The sequence below is a fragment of the Grus americana genome, chromosome 25 (assembly GCF_028858705.1).
Source record: "Grus americana isolate bGruAme1 chromosome 25, bGruAme1.mat, whole genome shotgun sequence".
In the NCBI taxonomy this organism is placed as follows: domain Eukaryota; kingdom Metazoa; phylum Chordata; class Aves; order Gruiformes; family Gruidae; genus Grus; species Grus americana.
The window spans coordinates 6,697,963-6,723,730 of NC_072876.1; the positions used below are offsets into that span (position 1 = coordinate 6,697,963).

A 25,768-nucleotide genomic window follows, 5' to 3' on the forward strand; every position below is an offset into this window, starting at 1 on the left:
TCATATATATAGATTTTAATTATTGCTAACTAATGTTAATAGTGGTAAAGAAGCTGCTTTATTTTCAACATATGAGTTGTTTGATAGAGACAAGTAATGCACTTGACATGTTTTAGTATACAAGGGTCTTGTTGAAAAGTATTTGTCTATGTTACAGTATAAAATACCTTCAGCCTGAACAGAATTTACATCCAAAGTTATTTATTTGTTTTTACAAAGAAATAACTTTGTATTTCCTTGCTGTTGGTACTTGTTGTTTACTAATGCCACACCCATGCTACAGTTTAAAACTAGCTTGACTTCATTATAAATTACACACTTTTTGATCAAAATCCTGAATCCTGTTATCATGGTGATATGTGCAAACATCCATTAGGGATTACGGATAAATGCCAAAATTAAACTCACTGAGATTTTCATCTTAATTCTGTGAGTTTGGCCCAAGGATGCTGAATATGGTACAAAAATGGCTTTAATTTTTTGGTATTAAGATTGCAAGAAGACTCCAACTTAGGTACAGAGTGGCATGGGAGGAATGTGAAAAGACAGAGAAGACGTCCATAAATCATATGAACTCCACCCTGCCTGTGAGTGCTTATACAATTCTGGGTGAGGGGGAGAGAAGAAGGAAATTCTGATGGCTGGTCTGATGTGGCTACATGATAGCAGGCTTTTTGCCATATACCTGAGATTATTTTGTCCCTCTATTGCAAATTCTCTGAAAATATAGCTAGAAAAACCTCATAATAATAGCTAAAGAAATCAATTTCTGGCTTCCTAAACAGGCTTGCAAGATTGCATTCTTCGCTTCCTGTCCCAGCTTCCCAACTGCACTGCATCGACCAACTCTGGAAAGAATTAATGACTGACACCTTTGTGCTTTGGGTCATTTTTGAGATGTCAAAAGTGTTGGTGTGGGGACCATACCATTAAGATCTGAAATGATCCACAACAGGAAAGACAAACAGTTAACATAATAGGCCTCAGTATACAAATTCAACTCTTTATTTACCCTGTTTGACTCTTGGAAAGCACCTAAAACTTTATATGCCTAACTTTCTCATCTGGGTGCAATGGCATACACAGTGAAGGTTCTGGCGGCCTCAGATCCTAAAGTAATGGAAGTTAAAATAGAGAGGCTTACTGGTATACACTTCTTTCTGCCTACATAGCTGATCTACTATCACATGATGGATTTGAGGGTGTTTCTAGGGACTTTTTATCTCTATGGACAGCATCAGCCCTCTGTCACAAAATGTAAATATGTAATTGTCTGTTTTAAAACAAAGACACAAGAAATATTCTCAAATCTTTCCAAATTTGTAACATCTTACAGGTGTTTTCCTTCTGTGCAAATGATGCAGATTTGCTAGTAACCCAAACTGCCCACAATGAAAGAAGAATTATCGCAAGTCCCCGTTCAGATTGGCACGTTTGGTAGTGGAGTTTGGAAAGCATCAGTAGCCCATCTAATCTGCTTCTGTTATGCTTAGCTGTGGAATCACATTCAGGAATGGTCTGACCTATGTACAAGCAGCCTCTGGACATCTGGGACATTACAAACCTGGCTGTGTCTTCAGATAAGCCAACGGAGACAGCTAGTCAGTGACCTAGTTCTATATTGGCTGTCGAATAGTGGTATAGACATGTATCTGGCTAATATCTCACACGTCCTCCCAGCTTGTCTTTCATTTGATGGTGGCAGGAAATAAAGTTGTGGCATTCTGGGAACTGGGCATATCAGATGGGCAGGGCACAGCTGACAGGATGTAAGAGGACCGGAGTTTTTTCTAAGATTGAGGCTATTAGTCAATACATTCCATCCCCGTGCCTCCAGACATCTCCTCTGGCCTTCTACATGACATATAGTTAAAACTCACTCCAAATCTAAACATTCTCTGCAGCCTATGCCGAAATAATTATTTGTTTCTTCTTTGTCTCACTTCAAAAGCAGTAAACACTACGAGGACCATTTCATCTCTAATAGGGAGTAAACAAATATCCATGTGACTAATGACTGGGCACCTCCATCTGTTACCTGCTGTTCACTGCAGAGAGCTCTTGCCCTAAGTGCACTATAAAACATAACAATCATATAATAAATTATACTCTAGAGATTCTGCTCAAGTCCTCCTAGTATTATGCCATCTAAGTGCTTTCCAGTAGCAGGTTTGCAAATTGGGTAAAATTTGCCATATGCCTCAGAAGCCAGGGAGATGTGAACATAAGGCAGAGATGAAAAGGACAATGTTTTATTAGCCACTATGTAAACCATTCAGTTCTGCCCTGTGTCTTGAAAGACCCACAGAAAGCAAAATGGGAAAGTAAACTGAATTTTGGATATACTACAAACTACAGAGACCAAGGAGTCTCCTGCTAGACAAAATGAAGTTGACTCATTCATACCTTTCCTCTTCCTCTGGAAGTCACTGAAACATGACAACGTTTTTGGAACAAATGATTGTGTCTAACTCCTCCAAGTAAAAACAATCAGCAAAGTGTTGTTGTATGAAGAACCTAAAGAAAGAGAAAACCCAGCTTACCAACCCTATTCACTTCACGTTACTAGCACAAAATTTTATTCATTCTGTTCACTTTAGAATACCTGTTCAATTGTTCTCAACTTCCTCCCTTAGGTCTCCCCCATGCCCAGCAATTGCAAAACATTGATTACCAGACAGGAAAACTAAGCAATAAAGGACAAGATCCTGGCAACCGTGACTTGCCCAAGATTAGCAGATAGAGGAACTTCTCTCCAAAGTGAGGGATTGCTTTAAATTAGTCTGCTCCTGTTCTTGTTAGGGAACTGAAAAGAATTTCAAATTAAGAATAAAGCAAAAAGCTGTAAAAATCAATATCTGAGTCACTTTGTGATCAGATAACCTATTATGTGCTGAGGGCATTCCCTCCAGGCCTACAATGCCTGCTTACTCCCTTGGGCCACTGCCCTTCACGCTCTTCTGCGTTCACGAATCTTCAGCTGTGAGGTCCTTGAGGATTTATTCTGCTCTATTTGCAACAACTACACTTCCTGCATTTCTGTATTTCATCACGATTGCAGAGCTGCCAGCAATGCAGTGATGGAAAAACCAGGCCAGCTTTCATCAGGCCCCACTCTGACTGCAGCATGTAACAACGGTCTGAGTTAGGAGGCCAGATCTTCTCTCTCACCTATGGGGACACCATCCTCCTCATTCAGACACTCAGCGTGGTTATGCCCCATTATAACTGACACTAGAAGTACACACCAGTCTTCCATTGGAGCTCTGGGACCACTTCAGTGTTGCTAAATACAAACTCATGCAGTATTTCCAAGCTGGTTTACAGTTAGTGTAAAGATGTCACTCATAGTTGGTTCACTTGGGAAGCACAGCTAAGGCATCCACTGCAGGAGAAAGAAATCCAATAGTGTTTGGGGTACAACTTGCCTTTTTTGTTCTGTTTGTCACCAGCTATAGTGACATTTATGTGTGCTTTCAGCCTCTGCTAGCAGAGAGATGCTTTTGCACCAGCGAGGGCAAAACCAGCCCCCCAGAACTGTCGTAGTGATTACTGTTCTTTCAGGAACGTAGTGTATAGCTACAAATGCCTGTGAAGTTCAGCATATCCCTTCTAAAAGAGTGCCTATCCCAGGAACACAGGAAAAAAAACCCAGGCAGAACATAATGTTTTGCTTTTTTATATGGCTGCTTTTAACCCAAAGAGCTTTGCAAACTGTAAACATTCACAGGAACTGTTACAATACTACAACATACAACTACTTGATACCACACAAAGATTGCCTAACAGCGCGGGACCTCAGCCTTGATAAAAGTATTTCTGTTATCATAGTGAATGTTTAAGTTACAATACTGCTGAGAGATCCTGAGCAGCACGCCTGGAAGAAACAGCATGCCTGAGAGGGATTAGCAGGCAAACATGGAGACTGACTCTCTCTTAAACCTTTCAAAGCTTGCCCAATCCTCTTAAAACTTCCTTTTGTGTCAAAACACAAGAAATAAGCTCTTTCTAAGGGTGTCCATTCAGTTGTATTTGGCCAAAAAAAGATAGTGACATACTTGGGAATCTGGGGACAAGAAATCATCTTCTTGGAAGGTAACCAAGAATATAAAGGAATGAATGTCTTCAAAAGAAGAGCATTTGGGTAATATGAAATTGGATTGTCATCTCTTACACTTATGCAACCCTGTACAGACTCCACACTGCACCTGTAGGACACTCCCTGTGCTCCAGGGCAGCTTCTATATAATCCCTGGATTCTTCTGCATGGCCTTTCAGGGATAATTACTCAATGAAATGAATCCTGCAGCAAGCATGCAGAGACTGGAACATCTCTGAGGCATGCTGAGCACTATGCCATCAGACATCCAGGAGCTGGCTAGCTATGGATGGGACATAGTGTGACTACTGGGCATATTTTTCTTCATCATTAGAATGGTAATTTTTTCTTTCAAACAATAATTGCAGTGCATCCTCTTTCCTCCCAGCCCAGACTCACCGAACATTTTCCCCACAGTTGAAAAGACACACAAGAGCTGGCCAGCCCAAAGCAGCCTTCCTTCGCCCCCCCCACCCCAGGTCAGTGAGGCCATTTCCCAACTCCAAGCAGCTTCCCTGGGCCCAGAACGGAGAGGCAAGGCCTCCTTCCAGCCTTCCTGCAGCCCTGCCTCAGATAGCCCAGCTCCACGTGCAAACCACCCTACAGCCGCCATCTTGAGGCACAACACCTCAACCTGTGAGGAAGAACAGCGGGGCAAGATGGCGGTCCTTCTTCACTAGCCAATCAGAGGTGTCCCAGAGCAACACTCATCCAATGAACACCTGTGGTGGGACACCCCAGCTTCCCTCAGCCAGTCGGCTTCCAGCACTCACCAGCAGCCAGGCCCCAAGGGCAGGTGGTGCAGTCCCCTCAGGAGGCAAGATGGGGATGGGGGGAAGATGGACACCAAAGGGGCAGAAGAGCTGCAGGTGCCCCCAGCCATCACCTCGGATGGAAGCCAAGCTCCCTCATGGAGGGCAGGAAAGCTCGCCAGCCGCCTAAGCGTTTCTCAGTGGTGCTAAAACCGCCGCCTGCCCTGACTGCTCCGTGTCCCTGCTGCCACTTGACTGAAAAGAGCAGAAGGTCTGAAAAAACAAGAGACAAAGCTTGTTCTCCATTTATAAATTTTTATTAGCTGGATAGTGTACACAGTACTTACAATTGCATCTATTAAAGACCAAAATACACTTGAAAAAATGCATCATATAAAAAAAATTATAAACTTTAAACTATATACAAACTTTGCTTACGTTAATCTCAGTACCCTCCCACACCCATTCACAAAGAAAAGATTTTCTCCCCCCCTCCTCTTTTTAACATGCAAGGCCTTAAAGCCATTTAGCATCACTTGAGGACCATTTTCCACATCCCATTCCTTACACTCATATAAAACTGGTTTTTGATCGGTTCGCTGCTCCAGTGCTCTCTGGGTCAATCAACCACATTTCTCCCCGAGCCTCTTCTTTTATCCTCATCCACTCTTTTATGCGCTCCTGAAGTGGAGGTTTTGCTCAAGTGTAGCCAATCCACAAAAAATTCTCTTTTAAATACTAGAGAGGTTTGAACTTGATGACGTCTCCAATTTAATCAATTTACCCAGGAAAAGAAAGCAGACTTTTTTGGTAACGTGGTGTTGACCGATAACTCCAACCTCACCAAGCAAACACTACTTTTAGAAGTGACACACATAACCCAAAGCAAATGAAATGGCAGTAGCACTCAGGCTTTCACATCACTATTTAAAGTATTAATGGTAAGACTTCCTATATAACACAAATCCATAAGTCTTAATACACATTCTACAACAACGGATCAGAGAACCTATATATGAAAGGCTTACTGGGAAAAATGTTCTAGCTGTTTTGAAGAAGTTTACAAGTTCTTTAAGAAAAGAAGTAATTACTCATTAAAAAAAAAAAAGCCTATGTCAGAGCAATAATCTTACTTCCCTAACTTCCAACTCTCAAAGGGGGTTCTCCAGAGATCAGCCATCGGTTGAAGAGCAGAAACGTTATGGAGAGGCTGTCTTACTCCAGCACAGAAATATTCCTCCAGCACATGAATACTCCACTGACAAAGCATACAAATGATCTAAAAAAATATTTACAATAATGCTGCAAATTCAACTAAAGCAGATTTTTTTGTTATTCCTTCACTAAAGGACAGCTACATATTTCCTGAAATGGGTGACCTCACAAGAAATGCTAGGTGAGGATTTCATAGTCGCCAGCTGAAGAAAGTAAGCACCATACTCTAATGGCCACATATTTTAAGGCGGAAGCAACCAAAAGCACCAAAGATGCCATAAAAGCAACAAAGGTAAACAAATGTCTTTTGAATCATTAGAAAAAAAATCCTAATGTAAGATTTGTGAGCAGAGCATTAGATTATAAATATAATTTAAGACAAAATAGAAAGAAAGAAGACTTATTTGCATGTCAAGAACTGGGCCATCTCCTCCCATAGCTGCAGGTGTCACTGTGTGTCAAACAGTTTCTTTCTCAGCTTCAGTTTACCATGGCAGCTATGGTTAAGGGTAAGAACATGGAACTAAAAATTCAGAAAGAAAATTAACTGAACTCCATGGAGAAAATCCAGTGCCTAACTACAAATACCAATCTGCATTTATTCTTTGTTCTTACCCTGGCTATGTTCCTCCCAGACAGCAGACCTAAACATTTGTCATCCTGAGTATCTAGACAGGCATACTCTTCCTTCTGCTGGCAATGTAGAATCCAACACTTCACATTTGTGCTCCCTCCTCTCGCATTCCTTCCCATCTTCTCATACTCTTAGGTCTAGTATTTTTCTCTTATCCAAAGTAAATAGAATTTTCAAGGCTCTTTCTGTATCCTCCCAGTTGTCTACAACTTGCTCATTTGTCCTCCATTTTGCATTCAGTCATAAGTTTTCAGTAAATGGGAAAAACATAGCAGGAAGATAATACAGGTTGTATTTTTCAAGTTGCATTTACTTTTTTTGTCACTTGAAAACAGAGTTCACTGAACTCAAACCAGTCTTGCCCATCCTTGGATGCTTTCCTCAAAACACCTCACCCTCTGCTACTTCAGCGATTCAGGTTCATCACTGCCTCCCTCCATGACAACGCCTGGCTATATTTCCAAGCGTATGCTTAACTGCTGTGATGCAGTTTTATGTTTTACAGAACACAAAAATTGGAAAAGATGGGACTATAACATGCCGGTGATACACAGAGTCTGGGAGATGAGCATGGTAAGATGCAGGTATCATCTGTTAAAATGGTTATGAACTACAGCTTCCATTGCCAAAATTCAAATTAGTAAGAATGGAGCAAGCTTAAAATCTGTAATGAGCTATGGAATTAAAGATAAAAATATGTTTTGTTGAAATACTCAGCCAGAAGCCAGCTTTGGTCATGAAAAAATCCTTTTTTAAAAATGTAAGTACTCCTCCATTAAGTGCCACTTTTTTATTTTTATTTAAAGAGGATAGTCTATCAAAAGCCTGAAACGTTCATCAATATCCGCCTTCAATTGTTTAACAGTCCTTCAGTTACATCAGGATGAACTGAGTTGCCGTATGCTTCTGCTGTCAGGAAACAATCCTGCGCTCTGTGCAGAATGAGAGAATTGTGGAACTGATTTAGAACAACCATCACAAGATGGTCAAGTGCTATCACTCTGAGATTGCAGATTTTATGTCTTTTGGAGGAACCACGCACTGAACTGGCAGGTTAAAATTAAAAAAAAATATTAAAAAACCCAACTCCTTTGGAAGAGCCTCACTTCGAAGTTTTAATCCTTTTTATACCAGTATCCACTTTTCTTCCAAAGCACCAACTACTGCCAATAAACATACCAAAACCCATCAAGAGATTGCTTTTATGAATTAAATCCTTATCCCCACATCACCTTCTCCCCTCTTACTTCTTGGAACGGATACACAATATATCAAGTCCTGTAATCATCTTGAAATATTTCTATCATTGTGACTGGATGGCTGAACTTTTCCCAGAGAAGAGCTTGCTGTTTACATATTTTACAAGGTGGAACTTACAAGAACCCCCTTCAGTTTCTGAAGTGCAGATGCAACAACAAGGAACAGTTCAGTTGCCAGTAAAGTCCAAAGGTGTAAGGAGTGGATGTAAATAACAAGTCTCTGCTGGGAAAGCAAAGTACCGTGGTGTAGCCACGTCAGTGCTGGTTGCCATAAACTGGATTGTGTCTCTGTACAGAAGGGCCGTAACTCCAAGAGGTCCTTGCTGGCCCTGCTTCAGCACACCAGAGTTATTGCTGATCGCTGAGTCAATGGCACACTCTCACTCACGGCCAATCTTAATGCAAGAGATGTTTAAAAGAAGAAAGAAAAAGAAAAGGCATGAGCAGACTCTGAAATCCCTGTGCTGGATCAGAAGAGTATACCAAGAAAGTCGTTAAGTTTCTACTTGTTGAGTCAACTGCTGTTAAAATCTTGACCACATACTGAAAACGTGGTGCTTGTTCTGTAGAAAAGGATAGGCTGTGATATGGTGATTGTCCCACTGAAAGACTCGCTTGATACACTGGAAAGGTAAGACAGACTTGCAGAAGGGACGGGAATTCTATTCAGTTATTTTTTTTTCTTTAAGCAGTGGTTAGGAGACTCTGATCATCTGTGTCATTGCTTCTTCATTGGCCTGGGTTGGATCCTACAGATACAAAATACATACCATGTTGTAACTTCAACATTTTTCTGTAACAGCAGAGAGAATCACCCACAACTATAAAGAGGAGATACTCCTGCCCCCTCCCTTGATCTCTGAACAGGTCAGATTTTTCCTGAGTTTTACAGGCTAGTGTAAGAGAATGAGATATATAAACCTTAGTAATTCCTAGTAACATGTTGTTTCTGATAATAGGGAAGACCTAGTACTAGTCTAGTATTTGGGAAGGATTCCACTTCAGAATAAGAAATATTCTTCCACTAAAGCCACAGGACTGCTTTAAAGTGCTAATCAACAACAGAATTTGCTAATTCTACTCTATTGTGTCCATTCCTTTGAAAATTTGTCTTGCACTTTTAATGTAAATCAATATGCAGCTAAGAATCAGATATTCACATTTTTTAATTTTCCATCAGATGTAAGATAGATAAGGTGTCTCTACCTTTAGTTCATGCCCTAAACAAATACTTCTGGTATGCAACCAGAAAGGCTGCAAAGACTGTATTTCTTAGGACAAACAAATACAAGCATTCTCTGTAAAACAAAGTGAATACATTTCTATCAATATTACTATAATTTAATTACTCAAGGCAAATAGACACTTGCTCTCTACAAGAAGTGAGACAGAAGGTTTCTGTACAATGTCCAAAACATAAATTCAAAAGCCAGAGAGGGATGAAGGTCAGCAGCCTAGCCCAAAAAAGAACAAACAAAACAGTACAAAGACACCTCTGAAGTATATTCTGAAGAACTAAAAGCGGCAGTTGTCCAAAGAACAGAAAAAATTCTACTTACCTGCATATGAGGGCTGTCTTTTTCCTTTGGTGAGAAGAAACGTCCACCTTCTCCCCGCTTCCTGGCCATGGCATGACGATGCCGAGATTCATGCAAGTATTTCTGCAACAATTTGAAGGAGGTAATGAGAGACCAGCCTATTATTTTTAGTTCAGTACTTCCAATAGGGGAAATTCCTGACCACTAAAAAAGCCTACCCAGTCCCCATCTTTCCCCAAAGATAAAGTGTTTACAGTAAACACTCATTTGCAACACAGCTACATACCTATTCAACAATTAAAAGCATGCAAAGGAAGGGACTTAAAAAAATTACTCTGATACAGCTTATGAACAAAAAAAAATTATAAATAATTGAAGAACACTAACATTCCGGTCCTCATTTTCCAGCACAGGTGATTTTCTGTGCCTTTCTCACAGAACAACCTTGTATTTCATCTGAGTTATATTCTCACCCTTCTTTCTTTGGGAATTTTTCCCTCCGCTTCAAGCTTGGCACGTGCCTGCCTCCTCTTAAGGATCCGGTGATATTGCTTGGCATTTACATAGAGGGGCTCTTCTTCCAGCATTTCTGCTCCAGGCAAAGGTATTCTCTGGATTGCTGGTACTGATCCAGCTCCGGGTACCATCTGTACAGAGAAGAATATGGGTTTAGTAGTTGTAGCTCAGAACACAAAGTGAATGCAAAAAAAGTAATTAAAAAAAAAGTTAAAAAGGAAAGTGTCTGGGTTTTGTTCAGATAATGCACCTACTTAAGTTGAAAGAAGCAATAAAGTTATTCTCAAACTGCAGAACAAATTTAAACAAATCAATTACATATCAGTCGTGCTTGGTTTTTTCCTGATTATGGTAAAATTTCAATACAATATATAATTCTATGACCATGTTACTGCTTGTTGCACAATTAAGCATACAGGACATGCCCATTGGTTCCCTTTCTTTCTGGTTATCACTTAATTTATACGATAATTTCACAGCATTTCTTAAGCAAATATTACTTGTAGAGCTGCTGACATCTAGTGGGGATGAACAATAAAATTCAAGTTAAGAGGCATCACATTGCAAAGATCTAAGAATGAGCAGAAAAAGCCCTCTTATGAATCAAAGAGGTAAATATTAAGGGATCCTCAAGAAAAGCAATAGTTGACTCCATCTTTTTAAACCTCTGCTTATCAGTTACAGCTTATTTTGAATTTCAGTTTCTAGATTTCTGAACTCAATAATCCACTGTTGGAGAAAGAGTACAGAAATACATAGATCACAATAGCACACAGGCCATTAAAACTGAAAACTTTTATTGTTTAGAGTAATGGTAGCTACTGAGAAGACTCACCTTATTAAGGTGACATGAATCAGACAACAGTTTCTGTACAGACACCTTAAAACTCAACCTTTAAAAATATCAATGGAATGTTAAATACATACCATAACCATTCCACCTGAATTGACAACATTTCCAGCAACGGGCAGCGTCACTGTGACAGTCCCTTGTCCACTACTGGTTGTATTGGTGTTGGCTCCCGTTTGGACAATTTGCGCTCCAGCCAAACTGGCTGCTGGAATGGTGATCATGCCTGTAACAGGGACTGTAACTTTAAGAAAATAAAACACAAAAGAAAAAAAAACAAAAACAAAAAACAACAAACCAAAAACATGCACACAAAAAGAAGGGAACACCATTAGTCCCACTTCTGGTTTTTTTACACATTCATCCTTCCATAACATTCAAAAAGATTAAGAAAAGCATTGCAAGTTATTAACTACATTCCACCACCTCATCCTCATACTTCCTATTTTTGCCTTTGTATCTGCATAGTAATCCCAGTGTCAGATAAGAGATCACGTACGCTAAGGTGTAAAAGGATACTTAAGTGCTTCTACTCTAATAGCCCCTGCCAAAAAAAAGTGCCATTTTTTATTTTTCTGGGGAAAGAAGCGCAGGCTGAATTCCTGTAAAATAACATAAACATCTCTTGTTCCATTCACTGTGCCAACAATTTGCATCACAGCACTCACAGCACTACTAGCCTTGCAAATCATTGTTTTCTTTGACAATAATTACAAGGCAATAAAAACCTATCGAAGGGAGATTGAGAAGTCCTGGCTCTTTTCACACCAAAGCTCATACCTTGTTGGAGAATGGTTCCATCAGCATTAACTGGCTGATAGACTATGGTCTGGCCTTCAGCTGCTTGTGCTACCTGTTGTCCTTGAACTGCTATTTGTTGCTGGGTCTAAACAAAACAAAGGACACAGTAACTTTATAAATTGCTTATTTTTCAAATTTTACAATTCCTGAATTAACACATGGTGCTTAAGGTGTTTCAGGCATCTATTTCTTTTGCTTTATTACCAGCATCAAGAAATAGGATGGAGCACAAACCAACTGAACGGTAGCTAAGATACCTAAAGCATGTATTTCTAGCAGTGTAGAATTTAATATTGAAGGAAACAAGTTCTAGGCTTCCTGTCTCACTACAAATATGTTAAAGGAAGTACTATTCTGCTCAGAAATTTAGTTTTGGTCCTAAACAAAAGACTCAGCAGAAAACCCAGGTATGACTAGACTACTTCACAAAATGGCGCAAGTATGAAATTAGCAATACTTCATGTTTTCAAATTTCCACAAATAGACAAAAACAACCATGAACCAATAAAATACAGAAACACAATGGATAAAAACATGCAATCTATTTATTCTGCCCCAGAGTTATGTATGAAAACACTATAAAAATATGAAATTTACTCTCAAGTTCTCCTCAATATTAATAATTCCTTTTTTTTTTTTTTTTAACTTAACCACACCTTAAGTCATTTGTCAAGTTTCTCTTCCTATTTCTCTCAAGAAAACCCTTTCATGCTGGTGCAGTTACCTGTGTCTGGCCAGCAGTAACTGCAGTCTGTGGCTGCTGTATAATGATCTGCTGGGTCTGGCCCTGCTGCCCCTGTACCTGCACAGCCTGCCCACCTTGAATCTGAATCTGACCTGGCTGGACCAACTGAATCTGTGGAAGAAAGAGTCAGAAAGGAACATTAACTATGCCTCTTATTTCTCCCTCCTTGGCCTCAGCATTACCAAATCATCTCTGAGGATGATTTACTGTTGCAAAGAAAAAAAGAAAGCACTGATTCTTCTCTTTTTCCATTTTAATATGAAGAGATTTAATTTATTCCTCCCTGTGACACAGCAGTCACAACCATACAGAATAGAGGAAACATAACATGTTAGTGTCATTATGCCCTAACAGTTCTCCACTGCTTACACAATAAAATGGTCAAAAGGAATAAATTATTCACATGAAACTAGGAATAATAATACTCAGGTGAAACAAGAGGACTAAGATTTAAGGTATCTGTAGGGTGTTAATTATCCAGCATACAGAAGTACTCCTGGATATATATATCAAGGTTGTCTTCAGCTTTGCAGAAGTCTTTCCACTGATGTGGAACATTTCTCAGATTAAAAAAAAGAGGAACAGGAATATGGTTCAAAGCTTGTGCTTAAAAACCCAGTTATTGATTGTCCTCCAACAACCAGATCGTAAAGAACCTAACACAAAATATATTGTCTTTCAACAAAAGAAATTTAAAATAAACACTAAATAAACCTCTCAAAACACCAAGACATCATGTGTCTTCCTGGACTGTGCTGAACTTGATTCCTAAATCCCATTCTCAAATCACTAGAACACTTTCATTATGCCACTGCTACAGTTCTTCCCTTTGCTTTTGAGGAACACACTGTGAGCACCTGTTTAAGATTTAAAAACTGTCTTTTAGACAAATATTTCACAATAATTGCTTCTAATAAAATCCCTCTTCTATACCTTCTACAGAATTACCTTCTGTGCAATGGAAATGTTTGAATTCACCTTCAGCCATCCCGTATTAGATGAACTCAAGCACAAGAGTTATTTTCAAGAAGCTTTCTTAATTAAAAATATATATTAAAAAATCCTCTTTCTGAGCCATAAATTGAGTAGGCACCAGATCACCAACTATACTGCAAGGGCCAGTTAAAATAAAAACAAATATGTAAATAACCCAACCAAACAAAAAACCCCAAATCAGCTCCAGCTGTATTTTAATGGACTTCATTTAAAAGGTCTGCACATTCCCATAAAATACAAAAATCAAATACACAAAGAATTTTCACTGCATTCTTAACATGTAGCTCGCTGCCAGATCCATAGCTGCAGAACTCTTTGCCCAGTTTATTTTAAGAGTGCTGAGGCAAACGTCCTATCCAACAAGGCGTGAACATCACAGTTCATTCTCTACAATTGATCTTAAATAAAATAAGGGTTATCTCACCTGCTGCAGTCCCTGCGTTCCAGAAACCGGGACTTGCATGATTGTCTGGCCCTGACCCCCAGGCACAGCCTGCACCATGATCGGCTGGCCAGTTGATGTGATCAGCTGACCTCCGCTTACTTGTACCATGAGCGGTTGACCCTGGACCTAGGAAACAGGAGAAAAAACAACCAGGACAATGAAAAAGTCTGGTGATACGAAGCCAGAAACTGAAGTGGCTAGCATGTAATGCTAAATGCTTACCTATTTTAATGCAGTGACCAGAGAAATTGAGCAACAGTTACTAACTTGGGATTCATAATCAGCATCAAATATCTTTAGTTTCTAAAACTTTTTCCATGATGCACTACTGGATTTAGTAAATTATCTTTTTCTGTTGCAGTCTAACCAAAACTTCCAAGTCTAATTGCAATAAAGCATGAAAAGCACGGTTAAATTTTCCAGACACTGTAACTATCTTCATGCACAGCCCAAGAGCAAAGTGTAATGAAAGAAACTTCATTATCCACATCACTATTACTAATCTTTAATTGGGGTTCCTAATGAGAAAAAGCTCTAAATAAGCTATTCTGACTGAGATTCTGAGGTAGCTTCAACTCTCTCCAATTACATGCTTACAACATTTCCATTTCCTAACCGATATATAGCATGTGATGTTCTTAAGAGAATCTTTTCATGGTTATTAAGTGAAATTATAAATGTAATAACACAAAATGTAGTTAAGTAAGGAAGAGTGAAAGAAAATGAGCAGCAGCCACTTCTTGGCCCAACAGGGCTTACAGCAGACTTACAAATTCAGCATAAGAGCCTCTGGACTCTTGGACCAGGTGTGCCTCTGGTCACTAGGAAAAAGGCCAGTGAAAAGAGAAAAAGAAAAAGAAGAGAAGAGAAAAAGAAAAAGAAGAGAAGAGAAAAAGAAAAAGAAGAGAAGAGAAAAAGAAAAAGAAGAGAAGAGAAAAAGAAAAAGAAGAGAAGAGAAAAAGAAAAAGAAGAGAAGAGAAAAAGAAAAAGAAGAGAAGAGAAAAAGAAAAAGAAGAGAAGAGAAAAGAAAAGCAAGGGGAAAAACCTCTCTGTTTAAACACCCTTACCTGCTAAGTCCCCAAACTCCCCAAAATATATCTTTGAAAATACCATACCTCCACAGCTTAAATGGGAAATGAGTCTTATAACTAGGTAATCACTCTTCACCACTCTCCGAGTTGTTTAGAAACAAGAGCAACACAATATGATAGAGTCACTGAGTTCTTGGGTTTTCTACCTGTACATTTCAATAATATGCAACAGTGAATGCTCACTCTTCAACCACTGTAAAATACCAGGCTAAACATCAGTACAGATTTTCAGCACATACTGAACTACCTAAAAAAAGCTTCACTGCATAGTTCAAATACCTTAGTGAATTATATGCTAACACATCCATGGAAACAACCACAGTTGGACCTCAGCGATGAGCACCCTACATAGAATATTGTGGCTTTACAGGTCACCTAATACCCTTGCGACACTGCTCTGTTCCTCAACCTTGTAAATATTGCATACAAGTCCCTATCAAAAATCAGTGGTACTTGTTTTGAATTACAACAGAGAGATAAGCATGCTCATGTCAGTCACAAAGCAGCACAGTCAGCAGTACAACATCCAAAAAGCAGAAAGAAAAATGATACATTCCAGGATTCTTGTTAATGGATTAGAACAAGCCAAAAAAAAAAAAAATAAGAAGGGGGAGACACATGACGACGACCAGGAGGCCAGAGGGACCCAAGCAATTCAAGTCAGCCAGCTTGTCATATTTTAACTCTGAACATAAAAAATGCTGTGTTCAACTTTACACCTGGCAAGACCATTCCAGCCTCTCTGAACTCTCCACCTCTGAAGAATTAAAAAATAAACAAAACCAAAATACTGAGTGAACAATGCACTCCTGAACAGCTTATCAACTCCTTTAAAAGCCTCCTACGTGAGCTAATGAAATGAAGTTTATAAGACAGAAAATACCTCACATTGAAACACACCATGGCTTGAAATAACCTTGCATTTATTTCCAATTTATGATGTATTTGCTGTTAGGATACATACTTCTCCTGGGTTTCCCTGTGTTGTTGACAAGTAAATAAGAAATGGGATCTCTCAATCCCAGAGAGGCCAATATTGTCCCCAGGTGCCCCTTCTAATCACAGATGAAAAAGTTTCACTCTTCAAGCTGGTGGATCACCCATCACCTCTGTCTTTCTTTCATGTAGTGAAGACACAGAACTACTCAGTGGGATCGTGAGTGTTACTTCCTCATCTTGTTTTTTTTTTTTCCTTGTAAGTCCCACTTCAACCACTATTCACTTTCAGGATTACAACAGCAGGAATTCATGAATGCACCAGGGTTTCTGGCATGCACCTGAGGTCCAGTGAAAAGCTGTAACCCCATGGAAAACCCTCCAACTAGCATAAAGCACAGATACTACTGCTAGCAAATTTTCCTGGTCCTATTTCAAACCCTGGAAAAAACACAGCATTAGATATGTGGCGATGGTGAGAGTCATGCAGTGCTCACAAACACAATTAGAGAGATCACCACTACCTGGAGGGTCTGGACTTGCTGGCCTGAGGCGGATGCCACCTGGGCCTCAGTCTGCAGCTGGACAGCAGTGACACCACCCTGCTGCTGGGAATAGGAACAGGAATAGCTTGAAACATGGAAATGAACAGCTCTGACAAGAGACAACGACACTTTGCTGGAGGAGGGTGAATTTAGAATTCATACACACTGCTCTTGGAATATAAGGAATGTGAATCCGTTTAGCAAACCTAAGAATGGAACACCAACAAAACTGTGTATGATACTGACCGGCTTCAACATCCCAAGCAAAAAGCACTTACAAAGAACATGAGAGATCATTTTGCAGAAGTTAAAATCTCAGCTTCATTGTTTTAGACTGCTAGCTTTCTGCTTCATGTTTCCTTTCACTGCCCAGGTTTCTTCTTGTGAAGGGGTTCCAGATTTTTGTCAGACTTGTTAGTTACAATAAAGACCATAAATTCCTTTCTGCGCAGAACAGCAGCACAGATGACTATAGTCTAAGCTTCATCTGTGTCACCCTTGCATCAATGTCTTCCCACCACTGACCTTGAAGGACAATCTTGAGAGGTTGCAAAAGCAGTTAAATCTAAAAGCCTTTTCTATCTTTAGCCTCTTTAGTAAGAGTCCCAAAATAATCTGCGTTAACTGTGTTAGCATTTTGAGAGATGAAGGACATCTCTCTACTAAAAGCTGTACTACAACAGGCCTATTAAAAAAATATTTTAGAACAGTATTTCATGTCAAATACAACGCAGGCTTTAAGAGCATGTACTAAAAGTGATACAAGCCAAGCTGCGTTTTACCTCCTTTTTACCTACAAAGTGTGAAAAAAAACAAGTAAATTTTTGGTTACCTGCTGGAAACAGGTATTTTTGATAATTCTTAATATATAATTTTTAACCTCAAGTACAATCTTGTTCTTACTGAAAAGGTCAATTCAGTGGAAGAAGCTGGTCCCCACTATCAAACGCTCACACGGGCTGTGACGAAGCAAAGTGTATCTCACTGAAAACATAATCCAGTGGCTCACTCATTTGCATGACAAGCTAAGAAACTCCTCTTGCCCTGAACTAGAACCAACGTAAGACGCAACAAAAATTCAGCAGCAGCACAGCTCATCTGAAAATGCATTACTGTGTCTGAATGGGTGAAGCTTAACAACAGCAAAAATCTATAAGCTCTTAAAAAACCCCAGCCCTACTCATCTGCACATTGTAACGTGAACTAGAAACTTCTTTCCAGAATGAATGAATTCATCAAAAGCAACACGTTTTGTCGCAATTCCTGCACTGCACGTTTGTTTTGATCCACCTGTAATTCTGAAATGAAGGATCTCGATAAATACCTCTTTTGAGAAAGCTGGAGAAGGCCTCTATGGACTTGAACAAAATGTATTTCAATTTCGGGGGGAATCTACATTGTTCCTTGTGGATGACTGATGGTTTGGATTAATATTCCATCCCCTCCATTTTCAGAGAGGATTTGTTACTTTCCTCATGTCACTTATGAGTTTGCAAACTCCCTACTACACTGAAATTTAGCAACTTGTATACCTGCAATTTTATTTATTTAATTTTATAGTATGTAGTTTTTAAAAAACATATTTACTCTGACTTCAAGTCAGATCACTGACCACTGATCAGGTGACAGAAATCAGATAAACACATATCCAGGCAGTATCATGAAGCATCTTGCTGGTTCTGTGAAGCTCTGAGAAGTACAAACAGATTTGTAACTCAGCACTGGCAACACCAGCTCACCCGTTATCACTCTCCATACCTGCTGCTGAATCTGACCAGCCTGCACGACGATCTGCTCTGTAGAACTGTTACTATTCGCGGTGTACTGCTCCATAGCGCTTCAGTTCCAATATGTAAAAGGCACACCTCAGTCTGTGTATCTGGCAAGACAAGTTAGAAAAGTATGTGATTATTGTCCCAAGGTTTGAAGATCAGAATTATCTTACAATAGCTGAAAAGCAAGCCATCTGCTGACACTGCGGTCAGAATCACACAGTAAGAGCCACTGTTTAATCAAGGACCTACCTCTTTCATAATATCACCTTACTTTCATTGAGTAACAAAACTAGACTTTTAACGTCAAGAACACGTAACTTGACTGAGAACCAGAAAGTATCTCAATTCTGTTATTATCTTCAGTGAATCAAATGGTAGCTATGAACCTGTTTCACCCCTCAAGTCTGTGTATTCTGGGCTATAGGCAGTTGCTGCATATTGGTGGAGGAGAGGGGTGTTAACACTAGAAAACCTCACAAAATATACAAAGCTTAGGTGTAAAGCCAAACTACATTTCAAGAGTTCAGCAAAGCTAAGTGAAACTGTCTCTCCTTCCCCAACTACGCAGCACTCCCTCCTATCTCCTTCTCTTCCTACTTTCACAGATTTTGAAAATAGCCAGCAGACTTCTCACCGCTTCCATCCTTTTACTGCCTCTCATTTCTTGGACCCTTGCCTACACATCTGAAGAACACACTGTTGAAATAAAATACTTAGTTCCATTACCTCCTTCTCCCTCACATCTCTTCTCCGTTGATCAACAAGGGAAGAATTCTCACTATTACTTTTAATGAGGTATTTGATTTATGCTATGACTGAACAAGTACTTGTTATATTAGTGAAAAAGCAGCCTATAACTTTAACCTTTGAAGTCTAAAGCAACAAAAAACCCAGGCCTCTTCAGTTTTCAAAGAAATGCACACAAAATTTATTCACAACTAACTGTAACTGTTGCTGTGGTTACTACTGTAACCACACCTCTCACACTTCCTGCTCTTTAACATTAAAACATCCTTTATGCTTCAGTGTCTTGCATTTATCTTAAGAACACTTCATTTTTTCATCAACTTACTCCTCACTACGGCCTAAGAAATCACACAATTATTTCACATTTTGTTGTCTTCTTGCACATTAACACCAAATGTTACTTCCCTACAAAAATGAACGATTAATCAGTATGCATCATGACAGACCAGAAGCATGTTCATTATAGGGGGCATAAAACTCAGCCACAATAATGTAAGAACCTTCTCAGTCCCTATCAGATCCTTTGTTCAGAATAAGATGTGATGACACTAACCCTGGAGATCGCAAAGATAATCTCAGTCACAGAACTGAAAGGCACTACATTTTACTGCAATTTTAACTCTATCCTTGGCCCATTTAGTAACATGTTCTTTCTGAGAATGATGCTGTCTACCAAGGTTCTCATTTCAATTTTGCACTGTATACTTAATTTTGACCCTAAATACCTGTGGGCCCGTCAGAAAATAGCTCCCACATTTCATTCTTTAGGGATGTATTTCAATAGGAAGCACAGGATGCCAATAAACCGTATTTACCTAAAGTTCTCTGACTTCCTTAACACCACAACCAGTAACAGAGCACAGGCATACTTCTACTTCAGAGTGCTTCTTCACAGACCTCTGTATCAAGCCTCTGTCTTGTTTACTTAAAACATTAGCAGTGTTGTAATCCTAACTCTGCACCAGCTGTGGCTAGTTGAAGTTCCAAACAGAAGATTTTACACGCGCTTGATCGTGGTCCTCCAAGGGATTATTTCATTCCCTTCATTAAAACGCAGAGCACCAGCATTACCGTATCAAAGTTTAAAATTTAAGATTGGTGATCTACATCAGTGGCATGTTCCCCCCACGGCTGAGCTCCCCAGTCAGGTCCTCCTTCACTAGGCCCTTGTCTGCACTCTAAATCACTTAGTGTTCTATCAGCGTATATTTGTATATGTGCACATACACATATGAGGCTATAGAAGCTACATCAACAACAGTTCTCTTGACAAATAAGCTATGCTAAGAACAAATACGTGCTAGGACTTGAGCTAGCTTGAAAGCATCATTTGAAAATGCGTTGCGCCCTGAAGCAACACTACTAAATTGGCAGAAGTTTCTAGGGCAGCGCCCGTCAGTCCACCCATAGGACCGTTGTCCTCTGAGGACACCGGCGGAGGACAGACACCCACGCAAAGCCAAAGGGAGGATTCAACTAAACAACAGCATAGACAGGCCACAGTCTTATCTTCCACCGTTCGGCAGAATAAAACATGTGGTACCGGGATTCTGGTTCCGATCTCCTCATCAAACACGCAAGTCACGGAGTTCGCCCAGGGACACTGTGATTTTATTGCAGAAAGCCTCAGAGCTGGGGATCTCCTCGGCGGGCAGTGCTCCCCGCAACGCCCTGCTGCTCCCGGAGGAGAAAGCGGGGAGGCACCGGGGCCCCTCGCTCCCGCAAAAAGGGCGGTTTCTCCTCGCCGAGGAGCACGTGGCTGGCGACATGTGGCGTCCAGGTGCGTTGAGGGGCGGCGGGAGGGGGAGCGCGCACCCCCGCGACACGGGCTGCACCGGCACGCCGACAGCCCCGGGGAGGAGGAAGGGGGGCAGCGACCTGCCCTCGGCGCACACTCGGCGGTTTCTCCCCACCTCCCCCGGGCAAGGCGGGGAGGAGGAGGGGAGGGGAGGAGGAGGGGCAGCCCGGGCTGCCCGCGGCCCATCTGTCAGCAGGGCCGGCGGGGAGGCTCGCCCACTCCGCTCCCCCCGCCCGGCCGGTCGAGGGCGGGGCCCCGCCGGCTCCCGTCCCAGCGGCCCCGCACGGGCAAGGCCTGTCGCTGCCAAGGGAGGCCGGGCCCGCCGCGCGCCTCCTCTCAGCGGCCCAGGCCGCGGCCGCGCCTTCTCCTCCGTCGCTGCCGCCCTCGGCCCCGCGGCCGCGCCTCCCGGTACGCTCCGCCCGCCCCCGTCCCGGGCCCTCTCCTTCCGGGGCCCGGCGCCCTCAGCCCCTCCGCTCCCGGTGTGGCCCCCCCCCCCGCCCCCGGAGGAGCCGGGCCCCGTCCCCTCGCCTCCCCCAGTGCCCGGCCGGCCGGCCCCGGCCCTGCGAGCGGCCTCCTGACTGGTCACTCGGCCCCGCCAATCCCGGCGCTGGGGCCGGCGCTCGGGGGCTCCATATTGGCTGCTCGCACTCACCGTGCCTCGCTCCCCCGGTTCGGGTCCCGCGCTGATTGGCTCCGCTACCGGCCCCCGAAACCCAATCAGCGCCTCCACTCAGCCGCCGCGCAAAATGGCGCCCAACCCCGAACAAAGGCAAGAGAGGGGGCGGGCACGGGCGGCGCAGGCGCACTGCGGCGCCCGCCCCGGATAGCCCCGCCTCCCTCGTCGCGGCCCTTAGCGCCAGGCACCGCCCACCTGCGCCCTGCCCATCCGCGGCTCCTGCGCCTGCGCTCTAGGCAGTGCGCGCGCCTCTTAGAGCCGCCGCGGCCAGCAATGCGCAAACGCCGGCTGCGGCTCCGCCCCCTTACTCGTCTTACGCTAGGCTCCGCCTCTGAGTGTCTTGCGCATGCGCTGGGGCGAGGGTAAGTTGGCCCTCGGAATGTTCTGGGCGAGTATCATAGAGAAAGCGTTCCTCCAGGCTGCCTAGAGAGGCGGGCGGCCATCTTTGTGTGGCGAGAAGGCTGCGGTGGGGCGGAGGAGGGCTTGGCCTGGCCGATGTGGGCAGCGCTGGGGAAGGGCTTCGTGGCTCACACCCCGGCACGGCGGATCGTTCCCGCGGGTGTGGCCTGCTGAAGGGGTTCCTGAAGGGGCGGGGGTGATTTGGAGGAGGATGGAAGGCCTGTGGGTGCCAGTTGTGTGGTGACCTTGGGCTGGGGTCACCTTGTACCTCATGGGCTGGAGCTGCGGGCCTGCAGTGGGAAGGCTTGCACCACACCACGCTCCTCGGGGAACTGGCTGTCTCCTTTTTGGTTTTTAGGGGATGTCTAAACTGTCCCAGCTGCTCATAGAGAAAGTAGGCTGAGCTTTACACCTAGCACACCTGTTTATTGCCTAGTTTAGGGTTCCTAATAACTCTGTTTCTCTCTCTGTCATCTTTCCAGCCACAAGACTCTTCACCATAGCCCACGTTACCATGGCCACCCACTTTTCCAAGGATCAGGAGGAGAGAGTGCGTAAAAAATGGGTTATCTGGGTTACCACTGTGATGCGTGTCTCTGTAAAGGGACGTTCTTGTCCTCCTAATAACATGGCAGCTGGCTGTACCACATAGCTTTTTGGAGGAAAGTGGCTGATACAGCTAAATTTTTTGTGCTTACATCAGTGATGCAGGTGCTGTAGAACAGCACAGAGCTTACCTGCTTGACCAAATGTCTGGAAAGTCCAGCACTGACACACTGAGGGTATGCTGAAGATGTACACTAATCCAGTTGTACTCTCTATTACAGAATTTTCCTTTTTGAGCATTGATTTTGTAAAATTAACTGCTGAACTGGCATGTGATACTCATAACAGATCTTGTAGAAAAGATAGTTATCTGTGTATTGGGTTTGTAATCTATGCCAACGCGTTTACTTGTGAACTGCATCTTAAAGCCTTACACTCTTTACTGTACAGGCTTGCCATATTCCCTGTTATCTGTGTTTTCGGTTATCAGAGTCTGCACTATTAGCTTATTTTCATTTACCCTTCTGTTTCTGGTGTTTTCCAGATCAAGTATGTTAAAGGGGACCTTTTCTCATGCCCCAAGACGGACTCATTGGCCAATTGCATCAGCGAGGACTGTCGCATGGGTGCAGGCATAGCTGTTCTTTTTAAGAAAAAGTTCGGAGGCGTACAAGAGCTGTTAGATCAACGTGAGTGATACACGTGGGGTGGACGTGCAGGAGCTGAAGGGAAAACCTTGATTACCAGCAGTAAGGGTATTCCAAGCTACTTGGGGTGCAGGGGGAATTATGTAGTGGAATGTAACTGCTTTAAAAATCCCCTCTTAATTTCTTTACTTTAGAAAAGAAGACTGGGGAGGTGGCAGTCCTCCAGAGAGAGGACCGATACATTTACTACCTGGTAAGAGTGGGACATTACTCAGGTGCTTCGAGTTGAGATGTATTACTCAAATATTGCTAGTTGAGGAGAAGCCAAGCAGCCTTGTGTATGAATATTTAAACTTGAAACGGACAGAACTAGCTGCTAAATCATACTCTTTTAAGCTGTGAAACATAGTTGTTCTTCCAGGTCTTTTTCTCTTTACAGTGGAAAGTCTGGGTGTGGAGTTTCAGAGTTGTAGTGGAATACTTTTTTAAAAACAAGTAGTTTGCAGTGATCATGCCAAAGGCACAACTGACCTTTTACATTTATACTTAGATTACGAAGAAGAAAGTTTCTCACAAACCAACATATGAGAATATGCGAAAGAGTTTAGAAGCCATGAAAGCTCACTGTCTGAACAATGGGGTTACTGACATTTCCATGCCTAGGTAAGAAAGTTACTGTGGTGTAAATACTTTGGTGTTTCTTGAGTAGGTGGATGTTTGAGAGATGATCCCTTGCTGTGAAATAAGAGTTCAAGTATCCACTTCTGTTCAAATTGTGCATACGAAATTTGCATTTCCCGGTGTGTTTAAATTATAGCAAAGCGTGTAGGCTTGGTTGATTTATGGTGAGCTGCGTTAGTTCCAGATAAAATTGTAGCTGCTTGAAGGGCTAGTTGTTCATAGCATGCTCCAAGAGAGGCCATTACAGCGGTTTTGATGTCTTATTTTCCAGGATTGGATGTGGACTTGACCGCCTGGATTGGAATAAAGTTTCAACAATACTTGGGGAAGTGTTTGAAGACACAGATATAAAGATCACAGTTTACACTCTGTGAGCAAAAGAGTTTGAGAGCCCCGTTGCCCTTGCTTTCAGGAGTGGAAACCTGTTAACTGATGAGGGAGGAAACTGCATGCTAGCACACTGTTCCTCTGAGCGTAGCTCGCTCTTTTGTTGTCAGTGGCAGTGGCTTTTAACAACAAGAAAAGCTCCAGAGCAGCTAATTTGGGATGTAGTTTTGAAGGAGCCTGTGAAGAAGGCAGAAGTGTTGTGGGAACCCTGGGGCCCACAGGGCTTACTGTCCCAGTAAGCCACCAGATGTCACTGGTCCTCCACGGAGCATCTGCCTGCGCTTGAGCTTCTCCTTAAAGCTGACAGTTCCTGTGCAGAGTGAAATTGGAGCTGTCTGCTGCTTAGGTATTTGTTGGTTTGTAGTTACGGTTGATAGTGATGAGCTGTGGAGCCCTGTCACTTTTTTTTTAAAGTTTTGTGATGTTCGTATCTAGCATACAGTTTACTCTGTTACAGGATTAAAAACTTAATTTCTACCATCTGGCTACAGATACTTTTTTTTTTGTTAGGAGATTGTACGCAGTAAGAATCATGCTGTCAATGTTAAACAGCTCTCAGTACTCTGCTGTCAGATCAGAGCACAGGCCTTTTGAAAGGCATGCTATGTCTGTATGTGGTGTGGCTGTATTTTGGAGGAAAGCTGGGTTTTGAAGGGGAATGCGGGAGATGTGTAAAGACACCTGGTAGGTGCATTTTATACCATATCATTAGTATAGTCTGCAGAACTCAGTTTTCTGAGAATCTTCACACGTGAATGACTGTGCTGTTAGAAGTCATAGTGTGAAGTTTAAGGCTTGTTTTTCGTATTTGTTTGTTTTACTGCATTTGTAGTTTAGCTGTTACATGTAGGTTGGTGTTTGATGTCACCAAAAGCAAATCAGTAACACAGTTTATCAGATCATTGGTAAACACTTGATTTTTCAAAGTTTGGTTCCAGTACTGAAGAACAACCTTATATTCCACATTTCCTTTATGTGTGTTTTTTTTCTTACCCTCCTGTAATAACAGATCTTTTTAACTTCTCTTATACTGAATGCCCAGAAAAATGCCAGATATGTTGAATAAACCTAAAAGATGGGACATAACAGTTGAGAAGTTTGTAGCACAACAATAGGGTTCCTAATTTTTTTTCATGATGTATTGAATGGGTAGAGCGTTTTCTGTTCTGTGGGTTAATCTGTATTGTGTGGTTTCTCTGCTGACGCAGATCTGCAAATCCTGTTTGTGTCTTTAAGAACTTCATAATCTCACTCTCCCCCTTTGTTGACCATCCTTTGTAAACTTGTTTTTGGTGGATAATTGCTGTAGCTAAATACACAACTGGAAAAGTAAATAAACTCTGTAAGACGAATTGGAACTTGGAGTATTGAGTTGATTAAGAGTGGGCATTAAGACCGCTTGTTGATTTAGTCATTGCGCTTATTTATGTTTCTTTTTTAAATGTAGTGGTAAAGAGATGAAATCCACCGTGGCTCCACAAAGGTGTTCTCATTGGCACTTGTTTTTTCTATCTTGAAAATTGGTGCCAGAATTTAGTGCTGTTGACTGGGGCAGGAGAGGGGTGCAGTCAGGAGTTTTGTGTGTGTGTCTAGTGACAGGAGAAACCAGTGTGAACTGATGAGAACAACGAACCTGCTCTGACTCAGTTTCTTAGCTGATGAGTGTCCCCCTGCCCCTTGTTTGGTCTGT

At 42.0% G+C, this 25,768-nt stretch overlaps 2 protein-coding genes across 23 annotated transcripts; one reads left to right on the forward strand and one right to left on the reverse strand.

The window, feature by feature from the left end:
• Positions 1-5,149: 5,149 nt before the first annotated feature.
• On the reverse strand, positions 5,150-21,578 carry NFYA (nuclear transcription factor Y subunit alpha). 17 transcript variants are annotated; one of them, XM_054803592.1, is made up of 10 exons: positions 21,395-21,578; positions 18,181-18,301; positions 16,402-16,482; positions 13,830-13,976; positions 12,389-12,520; positions 11,644-11,749; positions 10,941-11,107; positions 9,971-10,144; positions 9,519-9,620; positions 5,150-8,708 (listed from the first exon to the last, which is right to left on the reverse strand). In XM_054803592.1, exons 2-10 carry the CDS (start codon positions 18,253-18,255, stop codon positions 8,655-8,657), a joined length of 1,038 nt encoding a protein of 345 aa, XP_054659567.1. In that variant the 5' UTR covers positions 18,256-18,301; positions 21,395-21,578; the 3' UTR covers positions 5,150-8,654. The 17 variants fall into 17 exon arrangements, with proteins under 17 accessions (XP_054659567.1, XP_054659564.1, XP_054659565.1 ...); XM_054803589.1 differs by having other exon boundaries at positions 16,399-16,482; XM_054803590.1 differs by having other exon boundaries at positions 16,402-16,485.
• OARD1 (O-acyl-ADP-ribose deacylase 1) lies at positions 20,607-25,432 on the forward strand. Of its 6 annotated transcripts, none has more exons than XM_054803608.1 (6): positions 20,607-20,724; positions 22,300-22,367; positions 22,908-23,052; positions 23,205-23,263; positions 23,561-23,673; positions 23,963-25,432. In XM_054803608.1, exons 1-6 carry the CDS (start codon positions 20,712-20,714, stop codon positions 24,063-24,065), a joined length of 501 nt encoding a protein of 166 aa, XP_054659583.1. In that variant the 5' UTR covers positions 20,607-20,711; the 3' UTR covers positions 24,066-25,432. The 6 variants fall into 6 exon arrangements, with proteins under 6 accessions (XP_054659583.1, XP_054659586.1, XP_054659582.1 ...); XM_054803611.1 differs by lacking the exon at positions 20,607-20,724 and adding an exon at positions 20,826-21,150; XM_054803607.1 differs by lacking the exon at positions 20,607-20,724 and adding an exon at positions 21,703-21,780.
• Positions 25,433-25,768: the final 336 nt, after the last annotated feature.

Excerpts from the sequence above, each read along its gene's own strand:
- NFYA (XM_054803586.1), bottom strand. The coding sequence starts at position 18,255 with ATGGAGCAGTACACCGCGAATAGTAACAGTTCTACAGAGCAGATCGTC. Across the intron at positions 13,977-16,398 it reads AAGTCCAGACCCTCCAGGTA|GTCCAGGGTCAACCGCTCAT; the intron begins GTGGTGATCTCT and ends CCTGTTTCCTAG. Across the intron at positions 8,709-9,518 it reads AAGACAGCCCTCATATGCAG|GATCCAACCCAGGCCAATGA; the intron begins GTAAGTAGAATT and ends TTGTATCTGTAG.
- OARD1 (XM_054803606.1), top strand. The coding sequence starts at position 21,914 with ATGTGGGCAGCGCTGGGGAAGGGCTTCGTGGCTCACACCCCGGCACGG. Across the intron at positions 23,053-23,204 it reads ACAAGAGCTGTTAGATCAAC|AAAAGAAGACTGGGGAGGTG; the intron begins GTGAGTGATACA and ends TCTTTACTTTAG. Across the intron at positions 23,264-23,560 it reads ACCGATACATTTACTACCTG|ATTACGAAGAAGAAAGTTTC; the intron begins GTAAGAGTGGGA and ends ATTTATACTTAG.